Source organism: Mastacembelus armatus, chromosome 4, assembly GCF_900324485.2.
Source record: "Mastacembelus armatus chromosome 4, fMasArm1.2, whole genome shotgun sequence".
Lineage (NCBI taxonomy): Eukaryota > Metazoa > Chordata > Actinopteri > Synbranchiformes > Mastacembelidae > Mastacembelus > Mastacembelus armatus.
Window position 1 is genome coordinate 19,419,697 of NC_046636.1, and position 27,739 is coordinate 19,447,435.

The 27,739-nt window shown below is 38.1% G+C and overlaps 2 protein-coding genes across 3 annotated transcripts; one reads left to right on the forward strand and one right to left on the reverse strand.

Annotated features, from left to right (window-relative positions):
* Positions 1 to 1,785: 1,785 nt before the first annotated feature.
* On the forward strand, positions 1,786 to 10,373 carry atp1b1a (ATPase Na+/K+ transporting subunit beta 1a). Its single transcript, XM_026304661.2, has 6 exons — positions 1,786 to 2,025; positions 5,737 to 5,865; positions 7,250 to 7,405; positions 7,645 to 7,829; positions 8,877 to 8,960; positions 9,077 to 10,373. The coding sequence occupies exons 1-6, from the start codon at positions 1,932 to 1,934 to the stop codon at positions 9,332 to 9,334; spliced, it is 906 nt and encodes a 301-aa protein (XP_026160446.1). The 5' UTR covers positions 1,786 to 1,931; the 3' UTR covers positions 9,335 to 10,373.
* Positions 10,237 to 27,647, reverse strand: nme7 (NME/NM23 family member 7). Of its 2 annotated transcripts, none has more exons than XM_026304658.2 (12): positions 27,548 to 27,647; positions 25,063 to 25,164; positions 24,569 to 24,735; positions 23,589 to 23,699; positions 22,633 to 22,683; positions 22,244 to 22,451; positions 21,580 to 21,685; positions 17,273 to 17,337; positions 16,706 to 16,774; positions 16,346 to 16,447; positions 10,985 to 11,092; positions 10,237 to 10,454 (listed from the first exon to the last, which is right to left on the reverse strand). In XM_026304658.2, the coding sequence occupies exons 1-12, from the start codon at positions 27,548 to 27,550 to the stop codon at positions 10,422 to 10,424; spliced, it is 1,125 nt and encodes a 374-aa protein (XP_026160443.1). In that variant the 5' UTR covers positions 27,551 to 27,647; the 3' UTR covers positions 10,237 to 10,421. The 2 variants fall into 2 exon arrangements, with proteins under 2 accessions (XP_026160443.1, XP_026160444.1); XM_026304659.2 differs by lacking the exon at positions 27,548 to 27,647 and adding an exon at positions 27,255 to 27,274.
* Between the last annotated feature and the right edge of the window lie 92 nt (positions 27,648 to 27,739).

The following is a 27,739-nucleotide window of genomic DNA, read 5'->3' on the forward strand; positions in this document are numbered from 1 at the left end:
AGTGTTACTTTTGTTTCACAGCTAGGCTAGATATAGAGTGAGTAGAGTGCACTTCTGTGGGGAAAAAAATCTGTAATAGGTAACCTAATTTATATATATAGATGTGTTTTTCTACTTCAGTTTATGATTTCAAAGCATGAGCTGACAAAGCACTGACTAATGCTTACTGGGCACTGATTTCACTGCTCATATAACAGTTTAATAAGAAACATGATTAGCATAGCAACATATTTTTAGTCCTTGGCCTGCACAACATTTGGAGCAACTCTCCAAAAACATTCCTTCTATGCTTCTAGCATGGATAAAGCTACAGGATATACTTGATGCATACTGTCTTTGTCATTACCATCTGACCCATTTGTTTGTTTATGACAATAAACAGAAGAGCTGACAATACACACAAGAGCCAGACTATTTAGACTATTACATTACAAAACTTGTGTAAACATTTTTTAATTCGCCCTGTCCTAAAACCAATGAAAGCATATCAGAATGGGGTATTATAATGATGAAAGAGATGAGGGGTCACTGTCACTGGACTAATAACTAAAGTTTCAAGGTTTACATTATGTATGGATCCAGAGAACACAAAAAATTATTGATTTCTTTTGCCTGACGAAAAGGCAAAAACACCTGCAGCAGTGAAACCTCAGGTATTAAACAAAGCAGTGGAGAGAGCAGTGTAACTTTGACTGTGGAGGACGGTGGGTCACCACTAAAGTTACCTGTGCTCTGATACAGTGAAATACACTGCTACTAATGAAGAACAGAGCCCAGAGACTGATATAGCTTAACAGACTATACCCCATTAAAAAACATACTGGAGAGCATGACAAGGATCGTGCAAACATTTATTCTCTTTCCTAGACCACATATAGTAACCATGGCTGACTGTGTCTTAGAAAGTGTGTGGTTACTGTCCATGGTGTATATACTGTCAAACAACGTTAGGTGGCTTAGCTGTGCACTTGCAAGGGCCTGAGCTGTTGTAACTGATGATACTTTACTTTAAATGAAAGAACATTCAGTTTATGATTACATTAAAGGTAGGATTTTTTTTCCCCCAAAGAAAACAACCAGGTTCAGGTGAGGAAGTGAGGTCCAAATGACATGACCTGACTGCATTACCCATAACAACCAAGTCTTCAAATATAAGAGTAATATAAATCGGTATGGTTCAATTTATACCTTTTATATTATTATAAAATTATTATTATAGAGTCTGTGATTGGATGTTAAGTTTCGTATTTGGTTGAGAGCGCAGAGAAAGAGAGAGGAGGACAATTATGGAGACAAGCACAAGGCCCTTTATAAATGCACATTCTACTCAGGGGCTGAGCCCCCCTAGGAGTCTGATCCTAGACTCGCCCCTGGACTTGACAGACATTGGTTACCAAGGCAATTACAATGTAACTGCAGATATCTTAAATTGACTAGTCATGAATACATTACAGATATCTTAAATTACAGTTTTGACTAGTCAGAAATACATTACAGATGTTTTAAATTACAGTTTTGACTCGTCATAAATACATTACGGTTATTTTAAATGTGAATCCCGCCCGCCTGTTTAACGCTAAAGGCCACATGAGACAACCTGTAGACCTCGCTGTGTTCATGTGTGTGCTAGCCTGTAAAGAACGCCCCCCCCCCCCCCCCTCTCTCTCTCCTCCACCCCCGGCTCTTACGCAAAACGCAACAACGCGCGGTGATTTGCCGAAGCCAGCCCTCCCTCCTCGGGTAACTTATTACAGGAGTTTGCAGGCGGGGCCGCTCTCCGTGAGACATAAATTGTGTGTGCTACAATAATTGAAGTCGGGTACGAAACTGTCCTTTCTCGTTTCCTGCGAGGGACAGTTCACAGTGAGCGCTAAGCCCTAACCCAAGCCGAGCCCAGATAAACCCAGAGAGGGGGGACTACTGGAGTTAACATGTCGGGGAATAAAGACAGTGACGGCGGCTGGAAGAAATTTCTGTGGAACTCAGAGAAGAAGGAGTTTCTAGGACGAACAGGGTGCAGTTGGTGTACGTACTCACTTTCCTTTATTTCACTGAACTAACCAGGCGGCAAGTGTGAGTGAACGTCAGATCAGCGGCAGTGTTTTCCCTCTCCTCCGTGCCCGCGCAGACAGGCAGCACCTGTTAGAGCCGCTGCGTCGTGACTCGGTGTGTTAAACCCGAATAAACCTATTTGTCCAACACCAAACCGGCTTATCTCGCGGGATTAGCACGCTGGACGTGCCACAGGTCGACCGTGGTCCTAGAAGAGGCTCTTTATGACAGTATGAATTATGAATTAATGAGGGAGTGACTGCTCCTCAGCCACACGCTGCTGCTGTTCCCACTGTGACCAGTTAGTACATTGTAATAGGAAATGATCACACAAGGCGTAGTCCCTACTGGGCCATTCATTAATAAAGGACCTTTGTGAAAAAGGTCAACGTGAAGGACATGTGTGATGCGTGTGATGTGTGATGTGTACTTTTCCTCTGAACCTAAAGGCTAAAGTTGGGAGCCTCTTTGACCCACCTCCTCCCAGGGAGAGCAGAAGAGAAACAGAAGCCATTTTATTGCTCCCAGTAACAAGATGAGCAACTTAACTGGGGCTCCTGTAAACGGGTCTGGGCTCCGCTCCCCCCTCCCATCACCACCCCCCACTTTCAATCCAACCCGAGATTACTGGACCCAGCTGTAATCGGTTTACCGCTGATTTCACTACTTTAAGACATAAGGAGCTGGTCTGTTTGATGAGATAGCTACACACCATTATACAGTACCCGCTAAGCTCGTCAAGCCCTTTTACAAAGTACAGGTGACAGGTTTTTGGATGTGTGGAGCTCGGTTCGTCCCCACGCCAGATCACGACACCCCCCCACACACACCACCACCACCACCACCCCCCCCAAACTCAAGGGCCCTGTTGTTGTTGTTCTTCTGAAAAAAAAAAGGAGACATGCGTCGCTGTCTGTGCCGGCTCAACGTGCCCGGTCCTCAGACTTCATGAACACTAATATTCCAGAAAGGCTGATCTCAGTACGGAAACGTCGCCGTAAATGTTGTGTGGTGTTAGTCAATGGCGAGTGGAGTAAAGGTATTAGGGTGCGTATGCTGCACTGCTGTTGCGGGGACAGGGATGTCGCACTAACTAAAAGTGAGCGACGTTGCCACAAAAGCAACAGGTAGCTCGTGATCGTGATCATCAAAACCCCTTCGGATCATCAGTCTAACTGCTTTTCATTATTATGGTTATTATTATTACGGTGTTAAAGTGAGATGCCGCTGTTTCTAATGAGGAAATGACGAGTGTCAGTGTGTCATTTTCTCCACGGCTGATTTTGAGGGTCGGGACTAGGCACCGTGGTGCACAGCTGCTGTGGCTCAGCAGGGCACAAGTGCCAGTAGAAAAGTGGGGAGACATCAGAGCAGCGTGGTGTGTGGATGTGGTCACAGTCCCCGCACAGCACGCTGCGCCAGGGCGGTGGGGGAGGTGCTCTCCATTCAAACTGCCTTTCACCAACCAGCAGGCCCATGAATAACTGTGCTAGTTAGCTGTGTGGGCAGTGCTCTTTATATCTGCTTCTGTTGCTTACAAAATGGTGTTGTGCATCCACATGTACTCACACAGAAGTGATCTACAGTTAGTAGTTTAAAGTTTCTCAGGCTATTTTAAATAATCCCACTGCTCAAATCTCCACAGAGGCCCTGTTCTGCTTTTAACATGACTAAGGACAAAAAAATCTCACATGTGTTTTACCTGAGTCCATAACAAGGACTTCATTTGTTTTGCAATCACTATACACCCACACAGCATGTGCCAGTGTGGATATTTTCTTTCTTTAGAAATCACTGCACATAAATGGATTCCTAAAAATTGGCAGCCAAGTGTTGCTGCCTCACAAGGCATCCAGTCTATAGTTTCCCTTTCAACAGGTGCATCAAACAGTCATTCAGCTACGGGCTCCTTAGAAAACACTTCAGCTAGCTGTTGCGTTGGCAGCTTGTGGCAAAAAAAAAAACTAGCTATTTTCATGCAAACGCCATGAACTTCAGGCCAATTTTTCAGTTGAAACGGAGGAAGGAACCTAAAGCTTTTATTTTGCAAAACAAAAAAAATGAAATAAAAAAACCAACATAGCTTGTTTGTATTCTCTAAACAACTTGCTGTTGCTGTTTAAGAGTATAACAAAAACAAGAAAACCTCGAGAATTTCAGTGGAAGGTTTTTATTTATTCATTTATTTATTGTTTTGTTATAACTTCATTTAAAATTTACCCGAATTATGCAAAAGCAGGGGGGCTACGGTTCCAGTAAAGCAAGATGAGTCACTGTTCATTTCTGTCAGCAACACAGCCACCTCTGATGCAGACCCTTCCCCCACCGTGTCACCTCTCACAACAGGAACAGCATTAAAAACACTGCCCTCTTTTAACTGAATTAGCCTCACTTTTTCCTTTTCTGGTTTTATTTATGCCATTGCTGTAGAGCAAAACTATTTAATTAGCATTTCTTGCCCACTTACTTTCTGCTTTGGAGTTTATAGGACAATCTTAGTGTATTTTTTTCATAGCACCCACAGATAACATCCATGTTTTGGCTGTAAGAGATATTTTAAATTGTAAATGTATTCTTGGCCTAAATGGAAGATTCGGTATATTAACATATGTTTCTGATTTATAGAAAAAACTTAAAATCCTGCATTTTGTACTTCTGTTAAAGGAATATGAACATTTCTGGCTTCTTTCAATAATCTCATTCATTTAATTACAGATTTTCTTTTTACTGATTTAACCTACAGTTACAGCCATCTTTTGGCATCGCGCTATGTCTGATTTTGGCAGTCTGGCAGCGCTCTGCTATTCAATCCATTCCTGATGGATATACAGTTGTTGTGACACTCACTTCACATGATTCCGGTTGGTAATTAACTTCCAAATTAGCCACCTTGAAACCAGTTCAGTGGGTCTGTCACATCAGTGCCACTGCCTTATTTCCTGCCACAGAGCGGAGAGTCTGTGGGAGATTCACCTGTCCCACCAGCCTCCCCTCCCTGTAGAACATGCATACAGTGTAATCAAAAGCAGCATCCATGACTCTGTGTGCTCAGATGCTGATGATTGCATTGAGCATGAGGCAGTTTGACTCATACCACAACCACAACACTCCCAGCCCTCATGCAAGGAAGAAAGGAATGTAGAGTTTCTTTTAAACACAATACTTACACATGTAATGTCAGCACTATTTAAACACACAATGTTATTCTGTGTCATCATCTGCGATCCCTTTTCTGACATTGTTCAAATTAGCCACTGCTGTTTGGTCTGTCAGTCACAGCTTCATTAACACAGCGTTATCTCCTGCCACAGGAGAGGTCTGCAGGAGATTGAGCTGGCTCACTGGGCCTCCTCTCTCCATGCCCTGGTCTTACTCTGATACAGACAGCTTTTGCACTTACAACATTTTTCTGTCTATTAATCAACTGATGGTGTGGTAAGTGAAATGTCCAGACAGTTAACAAAAAGTGCTCATGACAAACTCCCTTGAGTGTTTGAGGAACTATTTTTGAATAATTAAGTAATAAAAAATATAATGTACCAAACATACAACAGCAGTGCATCCTCTCACTGTTGCTTCCTAAATGACAAACGATTAAATTTAGTATCACTATAATTGCAGTTTAATCAGTTAATCTACTTCTTTTTGCAGCCCTAATTATTTTGCTCTCTTCCTTCCCTACAGTAAAAATCTTCTTGTTCTACGTGATATTCTATGGCTGCTTGGCTGGAATTTTCATTGGGACCATTCAGGCAATGCTGCTCACGTTAAGTAACTACAAACCCACCTATCAGGACAGAGTGGCTCCCCCAGGTAAATACAAGTCAGCCTTTTTTTTTTTTTCTTGCCTTTTTGATTCATCTGCTGGATGTTTTATCAGCTCATAGCAATCAGCTGAAAGATCAGAACTGCCCCCGCAACAGTGAGGCTGCCTGTGGTTCACTGAGTTAAAAATGACTGTTGGGGTGTGCCTATAAGCAGCTACTCTATCAGAAGTCTTTCTGACCTTAGATAGGTTCAGCCATTTTGTCCTTCACTCCTCTCAGCCAGTCAGTGTACCCCCCCCTCCACCCACCTCAAGCTAGTGGGAACGGTTGTAGCTTACACTCGTTGTGACTAAAATGATTCCTGTGTGCTATGATTATGTGTCACAGCTGACATGCTTTGGTTTTGTCACAGCTAAGAGGCCTCTAAGCTTGTTTTGCTGGAGAAAAATTCTAATCTGTAATCTTAAGAACACCGCCATCAAACACTGCTACAGTCGCACAGTAAGTGTTTCGAAATTTCCTCCAAGCTTGGAGACGGCGCAGATTTTAAGTGCCCAGCTTTGTCTTGTTGTGCCAGCACTTGTTTGCGCAGCACATGCTGTAGCCTTGGCAGTATTTTTAGCAGTCACTGAAAACGACTGGCTTCTTGCACATGGGTTAGTTTTCCTGTCGTTTCGTCTGTCAGGCATCCACAACTGCTGACAATCAAAGAGCAGCCGGGCAAAACAACAAAGCAAAGCAGTGAGTTGCTGAAGTGAGTTTCCAGTAGTGGCATGATAAAGGAAGCAGAGAGTAGTTAGAGGTTTTTTTTTCTTTTTTTTTTTTTTTTTTTTCCAGAGCTCAAGCCCGCCTCTCACTCTGGGGCTAAAAGTTTCCATTGTGAGAGAGACACACGTGAGAGTGAATGGGTGGGGGCAGGGGATTGGTGAACTCTCACAAGCCTCCACCGGAATTCAAATGTTAGTTGTCTGTCTGTGCTGCACACAGAACTCCAATCTTGCTCCTGACTACAGCAAGAAATAAACATATCCAACAGTGAAGCGGGGAAAAAGTTCACAAACATGATGTTTAATTTCACTCCTTTTACCCATCTCATTCTCCTCATGCCACGCCTCCCTGGGGCCTTGTGCACATGGGCTGTGGAAAATTACAGCTATAAAGAGCTGACAGAGACTGTCTGAGGAAATCCCCAAGACCCTACATTGTGTGCTGTCCTGAGATAATCCACCAGTGTCTGTCTGAGCCCTGCAAAGAATAGGATGCATGACATTTAGTGTAGATTCTGTCAGGAAGTCATTTCTTTTCACACAAACACACAAAAAAGTTTAATATTGTTTGTTTTTCCCAAGTTGTTGCATTTAAGTCTCTTCTAATCAATACATTATCCTTTTTTTTGTAGTGTCTTACTAAAACCATGCCGTGTTTTTCAGGTTTATCACACACTCCACGCTCAGACAAATCTGAAATATCTTTCAGTAAGTCTGATCCGACTACATATCAGAAGTACATCAAGAGTATAAGGATTTTCCTTGAACATTATGACGATGCTCGTCAGACTGATGAAACGAAATTTGAAAACTGTGGAGGCAAGTATAAGCCAATCATACAGGGATTGTCATACTCTCTGGCTGATCCCTGATGGGTATGTAACAGTTGTCAATCAAGATTTGTCTCTCATATTTGTGTACCTTGCTCTACTAGCAATAAATGAAACTAACATTAGTAAAATATCATATGTTCGCTTAAGAACATGTTTGAAAAAAGACTGCTTTGGGTGTATGGTAGTTACTTAGATCTACACCTTTTTTTTTCGTATCACTTGCAGAAGACCCTAAGCCATACAAAGACCGCGGTCCTCTGGAAGGTGAGGACCATAGTCAGAGGAAAGCCTGTCGCTTCTATAGGTCCTGGCTTGGCAAGTGCTCAGGGGAGGACCCGTCCTTTGGCTTTGAGGCTGGAAAGCCATGTCTCATTGTCAAACTCAACAGGATTGTCAACTTCAGGCCAAGGGTAAGTTTAATGGACACTTCCATCATTCTAGCTTTAATTGTTATAGTAGCATGTACTGCTAAAAGGGATAGGGTCTGGAATTTGATTCAAACATTTTAATGAAACAACAATATGTTATCATAAAATGAGTAAAGTGTATTTGATAAATCCGCCTGGATAAAGGGAAGGAACCACTTCTTTGTTAGATGAGTTGTATTATAAAAAATGTTGAACTTTCTATCTTTTAGAAATAAGCAGAATAAAAACATTATTTGGATCTTACAGCAATAGACCAGGATGCTTAGTATAATTTTGAAACTACACTGTTCCTTTATATCATTCAAATGCAAAATTATTTAATTTCTTTAAAGGGGAATTTTACTGATTTTGCCTATTAAGTGTTTACAGTATTACTCCACAGGTGAATACAGTACAAAAACCATTAGTGGCTCTGAAGGAAGCTGTGTGAAGTCTTAGATTATCTCAAGTGATGTCACGTGGAGTCAGTGTCAGCTGGGGCTGAAGGCTACAGCTTGACTACAAATGAAAAAAAATGGTGTGAAGTAAAAGAAATGAGCTTAGCAGACTTCTGTAACCTGCTCCTAATTGCTGCATCAAGCTACCGGCTCAGTGCAACACCTGCGCATTGTTGCACCCATGTCATATTGCTTAAATGGTAACTATCAGCAGCTAAGTAGTGAATAGTAAATGTTTAGTTCAGCTTCAGCTGAGGAATTTCTGATACCAATATCTCACATTTTTTGAAACTTAAAATAAACTGGTCGACAATACAACAGAATGGCTGCAAATACAACTAAAACCAGCTAGCTAAGGAAACATCACTGTAACACATTATACAGTCATTAATGTCCCAAACTTTGTTATATCTTGAATAAACCAGAATTATTGAGCATTAAAAACAATACTTGATGTGATGTATGTAAACCTGCTGAATTCATGTAAAACCACAGGTTTTAGCAGCAGCCTGATTCTGCTGCCAACCCCAATGAAATGTGACAAAACCACCTGCTCAGGATGTTGTTCATCAACCACTGTTTCTCTTTTTAGCCTCCGTCTAACAATCAGTCACTCCCAGAGGCCCTGCACACCAAAGCAACAGACAACTTGATCCCTATTTACTGCAAAAATAAGGTACATAAGATATGAAGGCATCAGGTCATTATGTATTAGTACACACTGTGTAGTATATTTGTCTGTAGTAGACATAGTAAGGTAACATTTTATGTCAAATTTAATTGTGTTTGCAGAAAGAAGAAGATGAAGGCAAGATTGGAGAGATCAATTACTATGGCATAGGTGGAGGATTTCCTCTCCAGTATTACCCATACTATGGTAAACTACTACAACCCCAGTACCTGCAGCCTCTGGTGGCCATTCAATTTAGCAATCTCACTACTAATCATGAGATTCGCATTGAGTGCAAAGTATATGGTGCAAACATTGACTATAGCGAGAAAGACCGCTATCAAGGACGTTTTGATGTCAAGATCACAGTCAATTCGTGACCTTAGCCATGATGAGCACGCTTATTTTCAAAAAAATAAAATATAGATCAGATAAACACCACTAGTCTTTGAACATTCATAATATACAGGACCTACACTTAATCCACGTGCTTTACACTAGCTTTTTCTGTGTGTTTGTTAAGGGTTAGAATGTAAAATACAGGAGTAGCAATAGCAAATATTTATTCTACTCAAAATGAAAATATTCCTTGAGCCATGGGATGTGTTCATCTATTACTGTAAATCCGCAATTCCACTACTGATGTGTGGCGAGCTGTGTTTCTGTGCCCCAAGTAATTCATCCTAATGTGGTTTCTAAATATGTTTGGAGTGTCCAGTGATGTAGTGTAGTCCTGTTGTAATCTCTTTTGTCTTATGTCAGCTTTAGTGGTCCAAGGTGTGCAGGTGTGTTAGTTAATGTGAGAGTGTGGAATGTGTTTTAATGTGCTCTGACTAACTGAAATACTAGCATGGTACTCTGAACCTTTAAGGCCCATGTATGAGTAAATGACTGCGCTCCATGGATTTTTTTGGTCCGTGTTTCTTTATCTAAGTTGTACACCTTTTCTTTGTTGTTCACCTTTAGCTGTAGAATATGGTTTAATGACATTTCTGTTTGATATTCTTTACATCTGTTTATTCTTAATTCATAGTGTAGAGCTTTGTGGGTCCAGCCTAGATGACTGTCACCTCCATGGAAACAGTGGCAACTCAGTGCTTTAAAATCTGTTTTGCTGGAGGCATCACATAAAGTGATGCAACTTACTATTGAATGTTTTAGCCATTTTCATGGTAGAAGAATTTTATATTTATGCAGTTGTACATTTTTTTCAAAGTGTAATGTATGAATCCAATACCAAAGTCGTTGGTCAAAGTTAGAGAACATCAGAGGCAATGCAGTATCCAGTGTAATAAGATGTTTAGTCAGTGTGAAAATACATAATTCAATGTTGAAGATCAAAACATTTGTCAAGAGTCTGCTCTTGTCACTTTATTTAATCTGCATAAGGCTGAAACAATAAACAGAAACATGAAAAACTGTGAAAGTCTTTGAATATGGAGGTAAAATATGTGTCCTTGTTTGTGTTCACCCGCTCAAAATCTTGAAAAAATACTGCACCTGGAAAAGGAAAATTAGACATTATAAAATCTTGTACCAACTGGACTAACATGTAAAACCAAAGAATCACAGTCCTCTCTCTGATATCAGAATAGTAAAAAATAAATTCCCTGCACAAGCCCTTTACATTTGTATGGAAGCTCATCCAGTCACATTATAATGTTTAACAAGGAGGCATTTGTCGAGGCCACAGATCAGGAGCTTTCTTGAACAATGACGCTAGATGGGTCAGACCCACTCCCTGCAAAACAATGCTTTTGTTTCAAATTCCTCTGCCATTCTTGTTCTCCTCAAAACCAGTGTGATCTGAGACTGCCCAGCCCACAGAGCAGAGTCATGAGACTCGGCTTCAGAGACTCGAAGGGGTTTTGTTCTTGCCCAAAAGCAGGGTAGTTATTTATGCATGGACTGAAAGACAATGAGGAAACCTATTTGTAGTATCATAGGAACTACAGAGATGAAATATTGTTGGTGTAGTTTACAGTTACATGGGGAGTAAAATGTGTGTGTGCCGGTGAAATGCCACCCACCTCCAGAACACTGTCTTCCGGGAGGTCTGTACAGTGCACTGCATTTTTCACTTTGTCTTTGCCGTAAAGAGCACGCAATGTGGTTGGACGAAGATGGCGTGCAATTTCCTGTTGAATGAAAACATCTTGATTAGGGTTCCCTGACTGATAAAACGCTGACAAATCCTCCTATTAACATTCAACTTCAACATTAAACATGAAACTAATCAATGTGAGAACACATTGTGCAAATATTAAGTTTATATAATCACGAGTTTTAAAAGTGAACATCCTGTACTCTTCTACATTACTAAGGCAAACTGATTACTCAGCAGCTGAACATATGATCATGTAGAGGAAATGACAATGACACTGTGCAAACCTTTTACACTGACTCATTGGAGATAGAGCACCACTGCCTCCTATTTACTTTTCATAATAAATGAAATGGGAAATTCAGCATAGTCTCAGTCTATAATACAAGACCTGATACTTGCCCTTCCATTCTACAGTTATATCTAGTATATCATAATTACCATTTTTAAATTACATATTCTACATGTATTTTATTAATATATTTAAATATTTTCTGAAGTTGTAGTTCTTAAAAGTACATGTACCGCCCCTTTCTGTACATTTCCATATTAATCCAGTCAATTTATAGAATTTCTAAAAATATTCTCATCACTATACTACTACAAATAAGACAAGGAAACATTTTATTTTACAGTTTAACAAGTTCCCCTTTACGCTGGGTCACACATAGTAACTACTTTTTCCAGGCAGCAACTTGAACTTGAGTGTCTATCTGCTTCCTTTCAACATCAGACACTCCCAAGGACAAAGCCAGACTCTCTTGCCCTTTGCTACTCTGCCTCCAGGAAATGCAACCCTCCCACAGGGTCCACCATCAGGGGAGGCACAATATGTGAATAATTCATTCAGCAAAACAACTATTAACTACAAAGGAATGCAAACATTACTGTATGTACCATATAGTACTTGTGTAATGTTTAATACAAGCTAATCACGTGACATTTTACACTATAAAGAAATATAACATCAGCATGTTTAATCTTTAATAAGGCACCAAAGAAAATACACTAGAAAATACACTACACATTAGTCAACTAACTATTGTTACTGAAAAATATTAATATAAGATAATAGAAACTCACACAACAAAGGTTCCTCAAGTGATTTATGAGGGTGCACACAAAAGGCACTAACAAATCTCAAGGTCAGAAAGAGTAACCCAACCTTCTCTCCAAAGCCATTCATTGTCTTTTCAAACAACAACCTTGTGGAGAACAAGTCTCCTGGTTTAAATGATTGTGCTACACACCCCTGAACTGACCATGAAAGAAAGAAACATGTTGAAGGATACTGGGAACGGTATATCACCTGGGAGCGACGGTCAACTGAGTATATTGCATTTTGATCTTACACATTTATCAGATTTTAAAATATTCGATTATTATAGAAAGTTAGACAAGAGGACCAAGGCATTTAAATAAAGTACTTTATGTTAAATAGCAAATATCATCATCTGTTGAATTGGTGTAATTGTGTATATAAATGACAGTGTCAATCAGAACAAGAAGAAGCAATAGCAGAACCCACATTACATGGCTGTGGAATTGTGAAAGAAATTACATAATTGTGTACGATCTCATTTTCTGCTTCAAAACAAAAAACTGCATCCTGTGCAAAACTACATGCAAAATGGAACCTGAGCAGCCAGAGGCCTGTTGTTTACATACCCCATACCCCATGAGGTTAAAGCCAAAAATGGATAAGGGGAAACTAGTGGGAGATAAAAAACGAATTCTTTGCAAAGCGCTGCTCTCTGTAATCACATTAGTTACCCATGAGGAACCTGCTGACAGTGTTTAATTAGATTTTATTAGTCCAATAGTACGCTAGACTGACGTTCACATAATGGATACTGGCTTTTGCAGACAATGACGTCCGGGGCAAAGTGACCTGGTGGTTACATGACTGTTCAAAAATCGAAAAGTCTCACATCTGATCCTTCATGCACGGCTGACTGCCCAACCCTGCTGAAGCACGGATATGCAAGTCTGTTATGCTGCACATGGCTACAACCGTGGTCTATACGACTGTGAGCCATGTTTGTGAGAATTGAATTTAATGTGATATATAAAACTGCATTTTTGAAACCTTGACTTCAGTCCAGTCATATGCAGTATGCTTAACATAGCGTATACGTAAACATTCTGTAAGGCACCTAAGTATGCAAACATATATACATAGTAGTAGAAATACTGGGGACAATTTTACTTTTAAAACCTTCAAATTGAGTTCTCTCTGTGCACTTCACAAACAAAGTCACCACAAAGTATATATCAAGTCACTTTAATACTAAAACAAAATATGCCTCACCCATGAAAATACACCTGACACAATATCGTGTACAGTTGACTTCCAACTTTTTAAAATTTGGAGCTATTGCCTGTTATAAGGTTTTAAAATAGCCTATTTTAAAATAAAAAAATCAGTAATATTTTTTCATACTGTACAGCATTAGTGTTTATAACTATTTGTAATTTATCATAAAATGATATACAAGAATTTCTATTTCTCTATTATTTTTTCCATTAACCCAGCTGCTGCTACTATCACATAGTGATTGACCAGATAAAAAAAGAACCTATGCCTCCCAAGATGTTGATTGTATATATAATTTTGTGAATGCAAGTGAGTTAAGCAAAAAATGTAAACTCTGTGGAAATTATTCGTAGTAAATTGGACAGTAGTCTAAGGAAATCACTGTAATGTTATAAAGCCTTGGAGAGCAGCACCTGCAGTTACAATTTCCATCCTAAGAGACCCGGGACAGATGATAGGTTTTTCCACAAAAGCATTACTTACATGGCTAAAAATCAATAGGAAAAGCAGCTTTTTAAACAACGTAATGCATTCCTAGTATCTTAGCTTCATATACCAGGAAATTCAAGTAGTTTTAATAATATTTTTCACTGATCATTTATTCTAAGAAAACGTGAGGCAACACAGCATGTTTTATCATCTAGCAGACTGAGAAAATGCCAGCTGGGTCAGGACTGGCTAACAGAGGACTGCTGTGTCTGTCCACTCTCACATAAAGACACATCACAAGACATATACAATCTCATGACTGAGTGAGTTCAATCCAAGGCAGCAAAGGGTGTGGAGGTGTGACCAGACAGAGATCCTTGTGTGTGAGATATATGATGCCTATTTAAAAGAGTCATTTATGTTATGTCTTATATTTCTGTTTCTGTTCTCCACTCTAATGGAGTGCATTGAATTAAATTGATGTGTTTATTCACACAATACCTATGCTGTTTACAGATTAGTCTTTAGTCAACTGGAAGTAATCAATAACCTATCCCTACCACAAACAACTAGTCCTTGATTATTAATAAGCAAACTATTAATAAGCACTGTGACCTCTTCGTACAATCTGCCCTTGCAGTGTTTGTCTAGATCAATCTGTTGGCCCGTTAATGACATCTCAATGTCTTTACACATTACATCTGAGAAGAAAATGTACAGTACTTGGTAGTTTTTAAAACAATGTTACACAGACACACACATCCCCTGTCAGTAATTCCATCAGCTAGCGTCCAACAACAACGATCAGTCGACAACACCACAACTCTGAGGTCTCAGGGTTGCTGTGACTTTCCAGTTATTGCATATATCAAATGGCTGAACTCCCTTAATAAACAGGAGTGCAGATGTTTAGATTATTTGTCAGATAATACTAAGGTGGGTCTGAGGTCATGGAGTGATAAATCTATGTGCTTCCAGTTAGTCAGTGAAGTCTGAAGCAATCCAAGAAGTTACAGTGAGATAAACAAGGCTGAGAACAAATGCTCACCACAAAGGAGTAACACTCATGCAGCAACCTGAATTACATTAAATACATTGGGCAACTTCACAGTAAATACTGTATTGTAATTGTACTTTTCAGATGTGTGGAATGCATTTTAATTTAAATTTGCAACCAACTTAAATGTATCCAGTCATTAATGAAACATGCTATGATTACATAACATCTACTGCTTACAATAAGGGTTACTTAAATGAAACCAAATGCGACGCACATCCATGAGGACTAATTAATAAAGTAAAAGAGAGTGGTTGCAAATGTGTAATTATTTTGGCATCAATCAGCAGTGGTGAAATATCATGTGACCTGCCAATCATTAGCTAATTAAGTATCCAGTGTTTTTCCTCTGTGGCTGCATTGTTGCTAACATTTTGACTGTGGCCTGGAGGGCTGAAGGTTAGCAAACAAATTATGTAAATTTTTAAAAAAGTCATGAGCAGGGTACATTAAGAGCTAAGTCGTGGGTAAATTCCGTGCTGCCCTAAATGCAAAACCTTTAGGGGAAGTGTGCAGGTGTGTCATTTTTAAGGTGACCAAAAGAGTGATTGGAGGCAGAGCATCTTACCATTAGATTTCATAACATGTAATAGCACAGCCCTGCAACACTGGTTCCGAAGAATTCAGGAATAGACACACACGTTGACACACTCAAGTTCCTTAAACAGGACAAGACTTTTATCGAATTGGCCACAAAATCTTAATGAATAAGGGGAAAAAAACTTAACTAACTGATAACTGATCCATGATTCTTCAAAAGATTCGTAATTTATTCAGAGCTTGAAATTAAAAATATGCCTGAACTCCCCAATTAATTAGTCTGACTTCCAGCTGTGTTTACAAGTGCCACATATTTGGCTCCATTAGTTACTCACTCCTTTAAAAACATCCACAATGTGATATTTGAAAGCCTCAAAACAGGTAAATAAACCACTGCTGTTGATTTTATTCAGATTAAACAAGCACATGTTAATATATAAAATATAGGAAAAGCTTAAAGGTAGACTGATATTACAAACACCTGACATTAGAAACTTCATAAATGTATGGTTTATTGCAGGGCAGTTTTATTAGATTGCAGTTAGTTTCAGATAGTTGCATCTAATCTGGCAAATTAGCGTATGTCACATCTGAAAATATTTCTCTTTCCATCTTTGACAACATGGGGATTTGAAAAATTCAATTCAAGAGGAACTGGAGAGATGAAAAATCATTTGCAGTGATGTTCATAACCTGACTTTTGATATTTTGATAGACTTTATTTTATTAATATATTAAAATATTTTCTGAAGTTGTAGTTCTTAAAAGTACATGTACCGCCTCTTTCTGTACATTTCCATATTAATCCAGTCTATTGAAAAACAATTTATAGAATTTCTAAAATATTCTCATCACTATACTACTACAAATGTGAATTAATTTTGCAGACTTCTGATATATAGTATAAGAAGGAAGAAGGAGACCATTTTTAATGTTTTACTCACTGGATCAGCCGGCCCACAGAATTCCCTGAATGACTTTGGTGTGTCGGTGCCATGTATTTCTAGGACCATGCAGGGTCCAGAACACAGCTCAGTCACCATACTCTATTTGCAACGAGAAGAGGCAATACAGTTGAAACTGCAATGCAGTTTACTCAAATGAAGAATTGCATAGATAATGATAACACACAACTCAATCTAAAACATTTCCATATTGACAAAATCTGCTACATCTTTTGTCTCTCTCTATCCTGAGAGAGCATTGCACAGCATTTATATAATTACTACTTTCAAATGTAGCAAATGACAGAACTTTATTGTAGTCACTTCCTGATGGCACAACAATGTAGTGTTTATACTCACGGGATATTCCGTAACGACGCCTTTGTAAACTTCATAGAATTCTTCCGCATTTGCCCGGTCAACATTGAACTGTGGAAGGGAAATATTAGTCATTAAAAACAATCACATACAGTAAATGCAAGTTTCACAATGACATAGGAAATTGCATTCCATAAAATGAAAGAGCAGAGCTGAATAAAGTAACTTTGCTTAACTCAAATGAAAAAAACATCACTTAGTGTCCTTTGAATTATATCTTTATGATTACAAAAATTATAAGTCTATGTGATCATATCCTTAGAACAAAATGGTCCCAGTAATCAAATCCTGATTGATCTATTTCTGTCCTGTAGCCCAGAATGTGCATCATATCAGATGTGGCAAAACCAATGAACTGGCAGAGGCCACTGTTTGCAGCAATACTACTGAGTCCAGTTATGAGGTCGGGTTGCCAATATAGTACACATATCAGTTACAATGTATGTGTGGTTTACATGAACACAGTCAACGGATATCCATGGCTGTAGATGTGTGACAGATTCCAAAACACCAAAGCACAAGGGCAGGAGAAAAAATTTTAAATCTTACCATCTCCAGGGCTGAGATTTCAAATCCGGCTGAAGATATGGAGTTCAGGATCCTCCCACTCAGGCCTGTGAACACATCAAAGCTGTTCATATCTATCTGCATGTCTATCTATCTCTATGAGCTTTCTGGAAGTTTATACAGATTAACGACTAAGATGTTTAGTGCTGCAATAAACTGTGATCCTAAGCAAATAACCTTTGCAGTAGCAAGCACGGTTCAACTAAGCTAACAGAGAACAAATATATTTTTTTATTAGTCTTGTTAAATGGCTTGAGTGTGCAAAAAAAAAAAAAAAAAGCCTTTATAATGTTCCTGTTGAGACAAACATTGTTTTATGTTGCAACAACCGTTAGATTACATAGTTTTCTCTTTCGGACAAAGTACAGTCATACTGTGAGACTGTGCAATGTATGGTCTGTTTTTGTCCAGAGAGTTAACATGTACTTTAAAGATACAGTACAGTACCTCTTGACACTAGCTGTACATTACGGTAAAAATGTTTCAGCCACAGTGACAAAGGTGGAGCGGTAACAGTGAAGGTCAGACTGCTGCAGACACACATAATTGAAAGAGGGCGCCAGACTAATAATCTCAGTCTGACATCCTGATAAAAGTGTCCTGTGTACTTGTCAGGCAGGACAGTAGGTGTCTACATTTTCCATTAATTCTATATGCTGCTGTGTGCAGTTCTCACTTTCATTTTGGACTGGGTGCTGCACCAGTGCTCATAAATCTCTTTCTTATTTGGATAAGCATTCAGTCACAGTCTAGTTGGGTGTGTGTTATTTAAGTAATCGCATCCTGACTCCTCTGTGCCCTCCCCAGGCAGCAGCAGCAGCCTGTCTGGGATAAGCACACACTCAGCACAGCTCCCAAAAGCAGCTGGAGCTGTTGCTAGGAGATCCTATTGAGGGTGCCTGGCAACAGAAGCTTCTCTATTCCAATCATGCCTGAGTAGATTTTCAGTCAGAATTTCCATTGTCACCACTACACATTAGCCTCTTAAGTGATCCTCGATGAAAATAGTCGAGTATTTTGATTTGATTTGTCTTTGAACTGACTGGCAACCACAGTCTGGGCTCGGCTAGCCAAGCACTTCAAACTGGGTTTCTATTTTTGGATCAAACCACAGGTGTCACATTAGGATAAACATTGTTTGGTCACATTAAAGCATTGAAAAACATAGTGATTAAGTCAACATTTTTAATGATTAAACTCCAAACCAAAGGTTTGAATACCAAATCCTAATTTCTCATGAGCAGAGTTTCTGGCTTGTGCTACAGTACTTATTGAGTATTCTGATAAAACTCAACTGAAAGTCAAAAGTCTGGCAGAAAGTAGTCACTCTGGTGGTGACAATACTTGCTGCTGATCTAAACATAACATGTGATCAACTGTTCAAATCAGGTATTTTATACTTAAAGCACAGCTTGAGCTTGGACTTATATTAAAAACTGAGCTCGTTGTTGTTGTTGCCTCAGGAGGAGTGGACTGGACTATGCTGCACCAGTAAGTGCGCATTAAAGAATGTATTGTAATTATGTTTCAGTGAACAAACTGTCAGCTTTTCATTAAGTCATTAAGCCATGGGTACACACAAATATATTGGTTTACAGTTTGTATAAACAGCTCCAAAGACATATACAAACAGCAGAGATACTTTACATTAAATGTGCCTCAACAATAGAGAAATCTATAATTAAGAGCAAGAGATATCAATGATTAAAAGTGATGACTTAACCAGGAAACTGTAATTGTCGATAATATAATAAACATATAAGTAAGAAAATGTTTGTAGCATTTTACATTTAGTTGTGCAATGTATTTATGTCCTTAAATTTACATTTATAAACCAAGAAGAAAGCTGACAATTCACTAACCCCTAGACATAGCAGTAACATATATTAGCATTTACCACTGCAAACTTTGATTGCAACACTGCATATGGTCAAGTAAATGTGAATTAATATCAATAATTAAGTATTAATAGAAATCTTCATACAAATAAAAGATCTGATGTGTTAGTAGAATTTGATACTGCAGCAGATTTTGAAATCAACAGCTGCTCAATCATGCCCTACAAAGCATTTTGTTTTTAATATATTCTCTCCCATAGATGTTTCACAGGCATTTTTACTTATTGATGCAGTGAAGGTGACAATGCATCTATAATCATTAATGATGGCTCCATTCTATTTAGGTGTGGCAGAAAGTTCATGCCAGTAAGCAGTGTGCACTGTACCAGAGTCCTGGAACACCTATATATCATGTAGATAGAGTGGGGAGTTATTAAAAAAGGGACAGCATTAGGATACACATACACTCCCCTCCAAAAGTATTGGAACAGTAAGGCCAATTCTTTTATTTTTGCTGTAGAATAAAAACATTTGGGTTTGACATCAAAAGATGAATATGAGATAAGAGATCAACATTTCAGCTTTTATTTCCAGGTATTTACATCTGGAAGATCTTAGAAGACTTCATGATTTGTAATGGAACACCAACTTTTTAGGTGAGCAAAAGTATTGGAACAGATAGAGTTAAAATAGATTAAAGTGAATAAGACTACAATAACTTACTTACAATAACTACATCAAGCCTGTGACCCATTGACATCACCTAACCTTTGCATTCCACTTGTGTTATGTTTTTACAGACTTCCACCACAGCCTCTTTCAGTTATTGTTTGTTTTGGGAGGTTACTCCCTTCAGTCTCCTCTTAAGCAGGTAAAATGCATGCTCTATACGGTTTAAGTCTGGAGATTGACTTGGCCAGTCTAAAACCTTTCATATCTTGCCCCTGATGAATTCCTTTGTTGTTTTGGCAGTCTTTTGGGCCAATATTTTGCTGCATGATGAAGGATCTCCGAAACAGTTTGGTTGCATCTTTCCTGATATTGACATACAAAATGTTTCTGTACACTTCTGCTACTCCCTGGCAAATTCCAGCCTGGCCTTCCTCCTTGCTAATGAGTCGTTTGCATCTTCTGGTGTAGCCTCTGTATTTCTGTTCATGCAGTCTTCTGCGAACAACTGACTGTGAAACCTTCACTCCTGCCCTCTGGAGGTTGTTGCTGATGTCACTAATAGTTGTTTTAGGATCTTTCTTTACAGGTCTCACAATGTTTCTGCCATCAACTGCTGCTGTTTTCCTTGAAAACCCATTCGAAGACTGTTACTTAGTACACCAATGGTTTCTTTTTTCTTCAGGACATTCCAAATGGTTGTACTGGCTATGGCCAATGTTTGTGCAATGGCTCTGATTGATTTTCCATCTTCTCTCAGCTTCACCATTTTCACCCATAGACAGCTCTCTGGTTCTCATGTTAGTTACACCTCAAACTATATATGCAGTCTGCACAAGCAAAACCCAAATCTGAAACTGAGTGTACACATTCAGCACTATTTATTGTTTGAATAGCCAATGTAATAGGACACACCTGGGCAAGAAAACACACCTGTCAGTCACATGTCCCAAAACTTTTGCTCACATGAAAAATGGGTGCGTTCAAACAAAAGGTGCAATGTTCTGTGTATCAGATCTAGATGTAAATACCCGGAAATAAAAGCTGAAATGTTGATCTCTAGTCTCGTATTCTTCTTTTGAGGTCAAACACAAATGTTTTCAGTCTACAGCAAAAATAAAGGAATTGGCCACATAGTTCCAATACCTTTAGAGGGGAGTGCATATATATATACAATATATAACATAGGAATAGTACTATAGTTTCAGTTTAAAGACGAAAACAAAGGAGAAAGAGAAAGCACTGCACATACATGGGGACAAAATAAAAACCTATTTCAAATCATATACTAGCAAATTACCCCTGAGGATAAGCAATAAAGAGCCAATCAGAAACATAGATCAGATTAAATTATATGGGAGCATGGTGAGCCTGTTCATTCTAAAGAACTGTGTTTAGTCTTACATGTCCTGCACAAATAGTGCAGTCAGTGGTTTGCCATGTGCATACTTCAGCTTTGGCAAGAGAATTTCACGTTTCATAGGTCAGAGCTCTAGTGGCATGCTCCATGAGCACGGATCAGGGCAGGGATTTAGAAGAATCCAAAGACAAATTCTGTAACCATGTTATGTCTTTGTGTGTGGCACAAACACTAAAAACCAGATGGAAGAGGTTATACAAGTTAGGGTAGTTCTTTTTACAACTGCATAATGGACATATTATCGAACACATAAACAAACAGACAGTACACATAATTAGTGTAGCCATGTTGTATTATATAGAACATGTATAAATAAAATCAGTTTTAGCTGTAGATACTCTTATATGACATGTGATCCTTACCGTCTGATATGGCATGAGGTTTGATGATGCAGCATGTGCAGTCTGTATAGATGGCTGTGTTATAGGGACCATGGCCAATTGTGGATGGAAAAAAAAATTCAAGCTCCTAGTAAAATAAAAAAAGAGAAAAAACTCAATATATTATAATATTATATATTATTTTAGGTTTTGCCAGGGATATTATATAGATAGATAGATAGATAGATAGATAGATAGATAGATAGATAGATAGATAGATAGATAGATAGATAGATAGATAGATAGACAGACAGATAGATAGATAGATAGATAGATAGATAGATAGATAGATAGATAGATAGATAGATAGATAGATAGATAGATAGATATTTTATTCATCCCCCATGGGGGAAATTCAGATTGTCCTGCAGCTCTTATATTAACTTAAACAGAAATTTCACTATAAAATATAAAATTTGAAATATAATTAACAGATAACATATAACATAAATAGCATAAATAACATATCAACAATTGCTATTAAACATATTACTATTAAACAGTCTAATGGCTGTGGGGACAAAGGATCTCCTCAACCTCTCAGTTCTGCAGCGCAGTGAGATGAGGATAGATGAGAAGAGATGAGGCCCATAAAATATGGGCTACAAGGCCACATATGAACATGAATAATGCTTTTCATTCTTACTCTTGCTGCTGCAGCAAATGAGTCAGAGCCATGACCAACATTTTTGATGCCATCTGTTCCAAACTGGGCACGGACACTCTGTGGTGCCTCCCTCCGCGCCACAGCAGAGTCTGCAGGTCCCAGGAGCCTCCTCCAGATAGAGATGGCCTCATCACCCATTAGCTCCATGGCAACCACAGGGCCCGAGGACACAAACTGCATCAGGTTACTGCAAAATGAAGCATTCATTTAAATTGAATAGCTACCAGCAGTAGGTCAGCAGCACTAAATGTGTCCAAATGTCATATGGTTCACTATCACAAGGTCTGTTAATGACCGGCCAGCTATCAAATCTTCCACTGCTATTCATACCTGTTCAAAACTGGCAAATCATTTACAAACATACTCACTTGAAAAAAGGCTTTGTCTGATGTTCAACATAAAAGTCTGATGCTTGACTCCTGTAATGTAAGACAACCATAAATGGAGTTAATGAGTGATCCAATTATCTCACATATTGAATGCAAACTCTGTGTACCAAAGAGAGGTCAATATTATTACTGTGAGGAACTGATCCTTTTATCGGTTGTAATATTTTACCTTTGGAATAGTTTGAGGAAATAAACAGGTGACAGTATTAAAATAAAAGCTTTTTTCCACTACCACTGAGGACACTAAGGCCATGCACTTTGATTTTGCAAGTAAATTATGGGGGTGATGATTAGGATGATTCTAATATTTTTAGACCAATTATTTTTTTTCTACCATGAATTAGTGGTCTTTTACCGAGATAGCACTTTGACTGCAGCAGGGAAACAACTACATAAAGCATAAACAAATACTTGCCTGAATTAATAAAATATAAAAAATACAAATGATAGTGAGAATTAGGAGAACTTGTTTTTGGTTTCAGGTCAAAAATTAAGAGTGAATTTTAAAAAAAAGTATAAGTAAGTATTTTTAAAATTCTGGATCAACTTGAAATTATATGCTATAAATTAACAAAGTAAAAACATTATTGCATCCTTAAGGACTATCAGGAATATATACTTGAGGAAGTAAACACACTCATTTTATTCATTTCTATCAGAGAGTGAGATTGGCTTGATAATGCCATTGAATGAACACCTGATAAAACAGTTAGTAGTTAATTAAATGCCAACGTTCTCTGCCCCTTGGCATACCATATGTGGCTACAGTAATGTGTGTGAGAAAGCAGAGATAACCATCTGTTAACGTGAGGATTATGGCACCAAACTGCCTGTGTCTCCCTCTTTGACAAAAGTTTAATACATTGCAAGATTAGAGATTTAATTAGTTTTTTATTTTTTATGACTTTGTTAGACAAGACACACTTTGGTCTTACCATGAAAGTTTTGTCATTTTGGCTTTGGTCACAATCAGATTGGAAGAGTATATCAACTCAAGGACATCTCCGATCTTGGTAACTACATCTGGCTTTATCAAAGCAAGGGTTCTGTAAAAACGGTGACAGGGAAAAAAGGCAGATAAATAAAAAGAAAACACACCAGGATGTGAATGTATCATACCTGATATTACAACCGAGAGAAGAAAATGTATCAAAATCAGACACCTTAATACTTAATACTAAATACTAAATACTAAATAATGTCAGTATTTATGAGATGGAAGTCAAACTGTGGCCACAGTACAGGTTTGTGTACAGGGCTTACTATTAAGATATGGCCTGATTATGCCCAATGTTTCGCTAATAGTATTTTATGTAAGCATAGTTTGCAATTTTGTGATAAACCTACAATTATGGCTAATTATTTACAGAAGTTATTAGGCAAATACAATAAAATAAAAACACGTTTTGATCTGGTATTGTAGACAAAAGATCAATGTCACATTGGCACAAGATTTGGCAAAATTTGATTGATATCATGCCAAAATGCTAGGGGAAAAAGTGTTAAGTAACTTGCCATTTTTGTTGCCACTTTGTTTCGTTCTGCAGCAAATGTAGTTTGATAAGTGTCAAATCACTGACAATATGCAAGTATTATGATAATTTCATTACACTCTAGATAATAAATGTAGATAACATAGCAGTTTAACAAAACAGGTTAGGACAAATCAAAAAATGATTCATTTCTATCACTGCAGAGTTTACCATTCTAGGGACTACGTACAGTGTGAGGACATGTATTTTTCTGTGAGCAATCTGGCACAAAATATATCATAATGTAAAAGACATAGCAGTAGAAATAATGTTTAAAAAAACATTAACAGCCACAACTACGGAGATTCATGAGAATGTAATCCACTGAGGCATGCAACTAGTAAGGATAATGGAGACTTATAGCACGACCTAACCAATCATACCTTTCTTTTTTGCTGCCAAGTTTGTTAGCTGTGTACTGATCCCCATATTCAATCAGATTAAGCTGCCGTGAGAACACATTCACTCGATTCCCAACAAACAGGTCCTCTTGATGGAGGTCATCATATTTGGTCCTTCTCAAAAATATTCGCTGGTTCTTTACATCAAACTGAAAAAAAGAAAAACAGATAATTGTATAAAAATCAACTATTAGCAGTTGCAAGCATATGATTTCAGTGATCCATAATACAGGTAATATAACCTGTGCTACAAAGGTACTCAGATCATTATAGACAGGCTTGGAGCAATAGCATAAAAAACATTTTAACTGAATCAACATCTTTCTGTAGATGTGTCCTGAAATAGTTTTATTTCATAGCTAAAAAAAAAAGATGGATAAATGCTAATTCCAGTAACCTTGTCCTAATAAGCAGCCTAATAAAGGTGCCAATCTAACCACTAATTTGGAACATTAACAGCTGTAGTAAATATTTACCATTTCCACTGAACCGTCTTTAGGGTAGTAAAAAAGTTGGTAGCGCCGCAGGAGAGCTGCAGTAGGGTCATACCACTCAGTAAGAAAAGCGTATCGATCCTCCTGATAAAGTCAAGAAACAGATCAAATCAGAGGAATGAGACAAAGCAATGAGCCAAAGCAATGTAACACTACTACTTCTACTGTGGTATACATATATCAAAAAGGTATCAAAAATAAGCTGACCTCAGTCACAGATTTAGATAAACCTGCAAAATGATAAAACTAAATGGGAACAAGCAAAATACTGATATTGGGTCTGGGTCAACAGCTCCTTTTTTGTTGCTGTACAGGTATGATTGCTTTAAGATGGTACAGGCTATATGAGTGATTTTTCGGGTTTAGCTATTTATTCCAACTAACAGAAAGTGTATAACATTGTCAGTATTTAGTACAGCGTTGTTCAGTGCATGCCTTAGTGTTTCACATTTCTGAATGTCTTATCTTCTTGTCAGTTAGTGCTCTGATTGTGAAAACCAGCTTGCAGTGACTTGAAAGATGCCTGAGTTACATAATCCAACAGGGTCTACGACTCCACACCTACTTTCGTCAGTTATACAAGTGTATAAAAATAATGTAGTAAAGACCTTTTAAACCACATCATAATGCAATTTTTTACAAAAATAACCATTGAACCTTTAATTATTGAGAGAATCTTAAGTATTAAAGGTCTCTAGACATTTCCTGTTAGCATGGTAACTTACAAGCAAAGAAGTGACATGAGAATGAGTTCTTTGTTGTGGTTGCACTACCATTTGTGTATGAATAGACTTAAGTGTTCAAAATGCCATACACTGATAAACATTAATGACTGCCTAAAAGGAATGCATTTGAAAGAGTGGCAGTTCTTTTTTTTTTAGAACTGTACACTCATAACAACAGGGGTCTGTGTTTGCCTTGCAGGACTTTCTGTGCACATAGCTCTAGTTTCCTCCCACAGTCCAAAGTCATGCAAGTCAGATGAATACAAGGATTTATCCTGACCCTAGCTGTGCCTGAGTCTCTGAAGGACATGTTTTTTTACCATAGTTAAGATTAGCTCCAGCACCTGTGGGTCTGAGTAGGCTAAGAAAATAAACAACTAGTGGTGAAAGAAGTACTGAGATCCTCTTCTAAAATAAAAGTATAAATACCACAGTGTAACCAGCTAAAAGTAAAAGTCTGCATTCAAAAATTCACATTTATATATTTTATATTATTGAATCATATTTATATGCTTGCATATAAAATAAACAACTTGCATATAAATATGGTAAAGGTGGAGCTAATGTTAACTAACATATATGCTTATAATTTGAGCTACTTTACACAGTGCTGGATATCTTGGGATTTTACTACTGAGGATCACTAAAGTTTTATGATTATAGTTTTTTTTGTTTTATGTAACGTTAACTGAGTTTAAAAAGTATCTAGTAACTAAAGCTAAACTAAATGCAGTGGAGTAAAAGTACAATATTTTCCTCAGAAATGCAGTAAAGTCTAAGAATAAAGTAGCAGAAAATGATAATATTCAAGCAAAGCACAGATGCCTTTTTAAGTACATAACCTGAGTAAATGCATTTAGTTACTGTCCCTCGCGTCTACGTCTACTCTGTAAAAATGTAGCTAGGTGCATTGTAAACTGGTTGATTATTTGGATATGTTGAAGGAAATAATCACATGAAGGAAGTTAAGCAATATTTTGCCTAGCCATACAGTTACACAATGTGGTCGTATTGGCTGTGAATGGTGCTCCAGCGTCTTCCCGGAGGGCATTTAAACATTTATCACCTGCTGTTTGTCTACAGTTAACGTTACGTTAGAAAACCTTTAGTTAGCCAGGGCACTCTGGTTCGCTATGCACTAACGCTAACGGTAGAAAATAAATGTCGTGGCCACATAGCTAACTTAAAGCTAGATGACCCTAAGTACATTAACACACCAAACACTGTAACGCCAACTCAATTACAAACGCGTTATCGTAATATCAATGTTATCGAGCAGAAACATATTTTGTGGTAGTAATGTACCGATATTTTTGGCAAAATATTAAAGTTAGGGAGAACTAATGTTTTAGCTAATAGCTACATTAGTTAAAGTGCAGCTTTTTTATCTACTAACTTAGTTATTTACCACAAAATGCTGCTGTCTAACTTTATAATGTGTTAACTTACTTAGCTATTCCAAAGGGTCAATATGAATACACCCTAACGTTATAGCTAGCTATAGGTCAGCCTAGATACATTTACAAGCTAACTAGTTAGCTAAATTCAGTTCGAAATATTAAGCTAGCTCGCTAACCAGCGAAACTGCTATGCTATCTTTTGGTTAGTAACATTAGCAAACAATTTTCCATTTGGTCCAGTCAAGGGCTGGATCAGAGGATCACGGGTTTCTAGTGGTATAGCTATATATGTACGGTACAACCGTACTATTGCATCTGAACCAGGTATATTTTTTTACATACCATTTTTATAAACTCACAACATCCACATAAACGACTAACGCTAGCTACTTCTCAGCTTGCAAACCTTAGCTAACAGTTTCGTTCCTATAGTAACTGTAGGGACAAGCCAAGGTGCGTTCATGGACCGCAGTAATAGCAACAGCCATTCAACTTTTGAAAATACAACTCGTAGTATTGCTGTTAAAGGATGTT

Bases quoted from the DNA above. Each gene is read 5' to 3' on its own strand.
- atp1b1a (XM_026304661.2), top strand. From the start codon at position 1,932: ATGTCGGGGAATAAAGACAGTGACGGCGGCTGGAAGAAATTTCTGTGG. The intron at 5,866-7,249 runs GTAAATACAAGT...CGTGTTTTTCAG, and splicing joins GGACAGAGTGGCTCCCCCAG to GTTTATCACACACTCCACGC. The intron at 7,406-7,644 runs GCAAGTATAAGC...TATCACTTGCAG, and splicing joins GAAATTTGAAAACTGTGGAG to AAGACCCTAAGCCATACAAA.
- nme7 (XM_026304658.2), bottom strand. The intron at 22,684-23,588 runs GTAAGACCAAAG...CTTACATTACAG, and splicing joins AAAATGACAAAACTTTCATG to GAGTCAAGCATCAGACTTTT. The intron at 11,093-16,345 runs GTGAGTAAAACA...TTCATTCAACAG, and splicing joins TCTGTGGGCCGGCTGATCCA to GAAATTGCACGCCATCTTCG.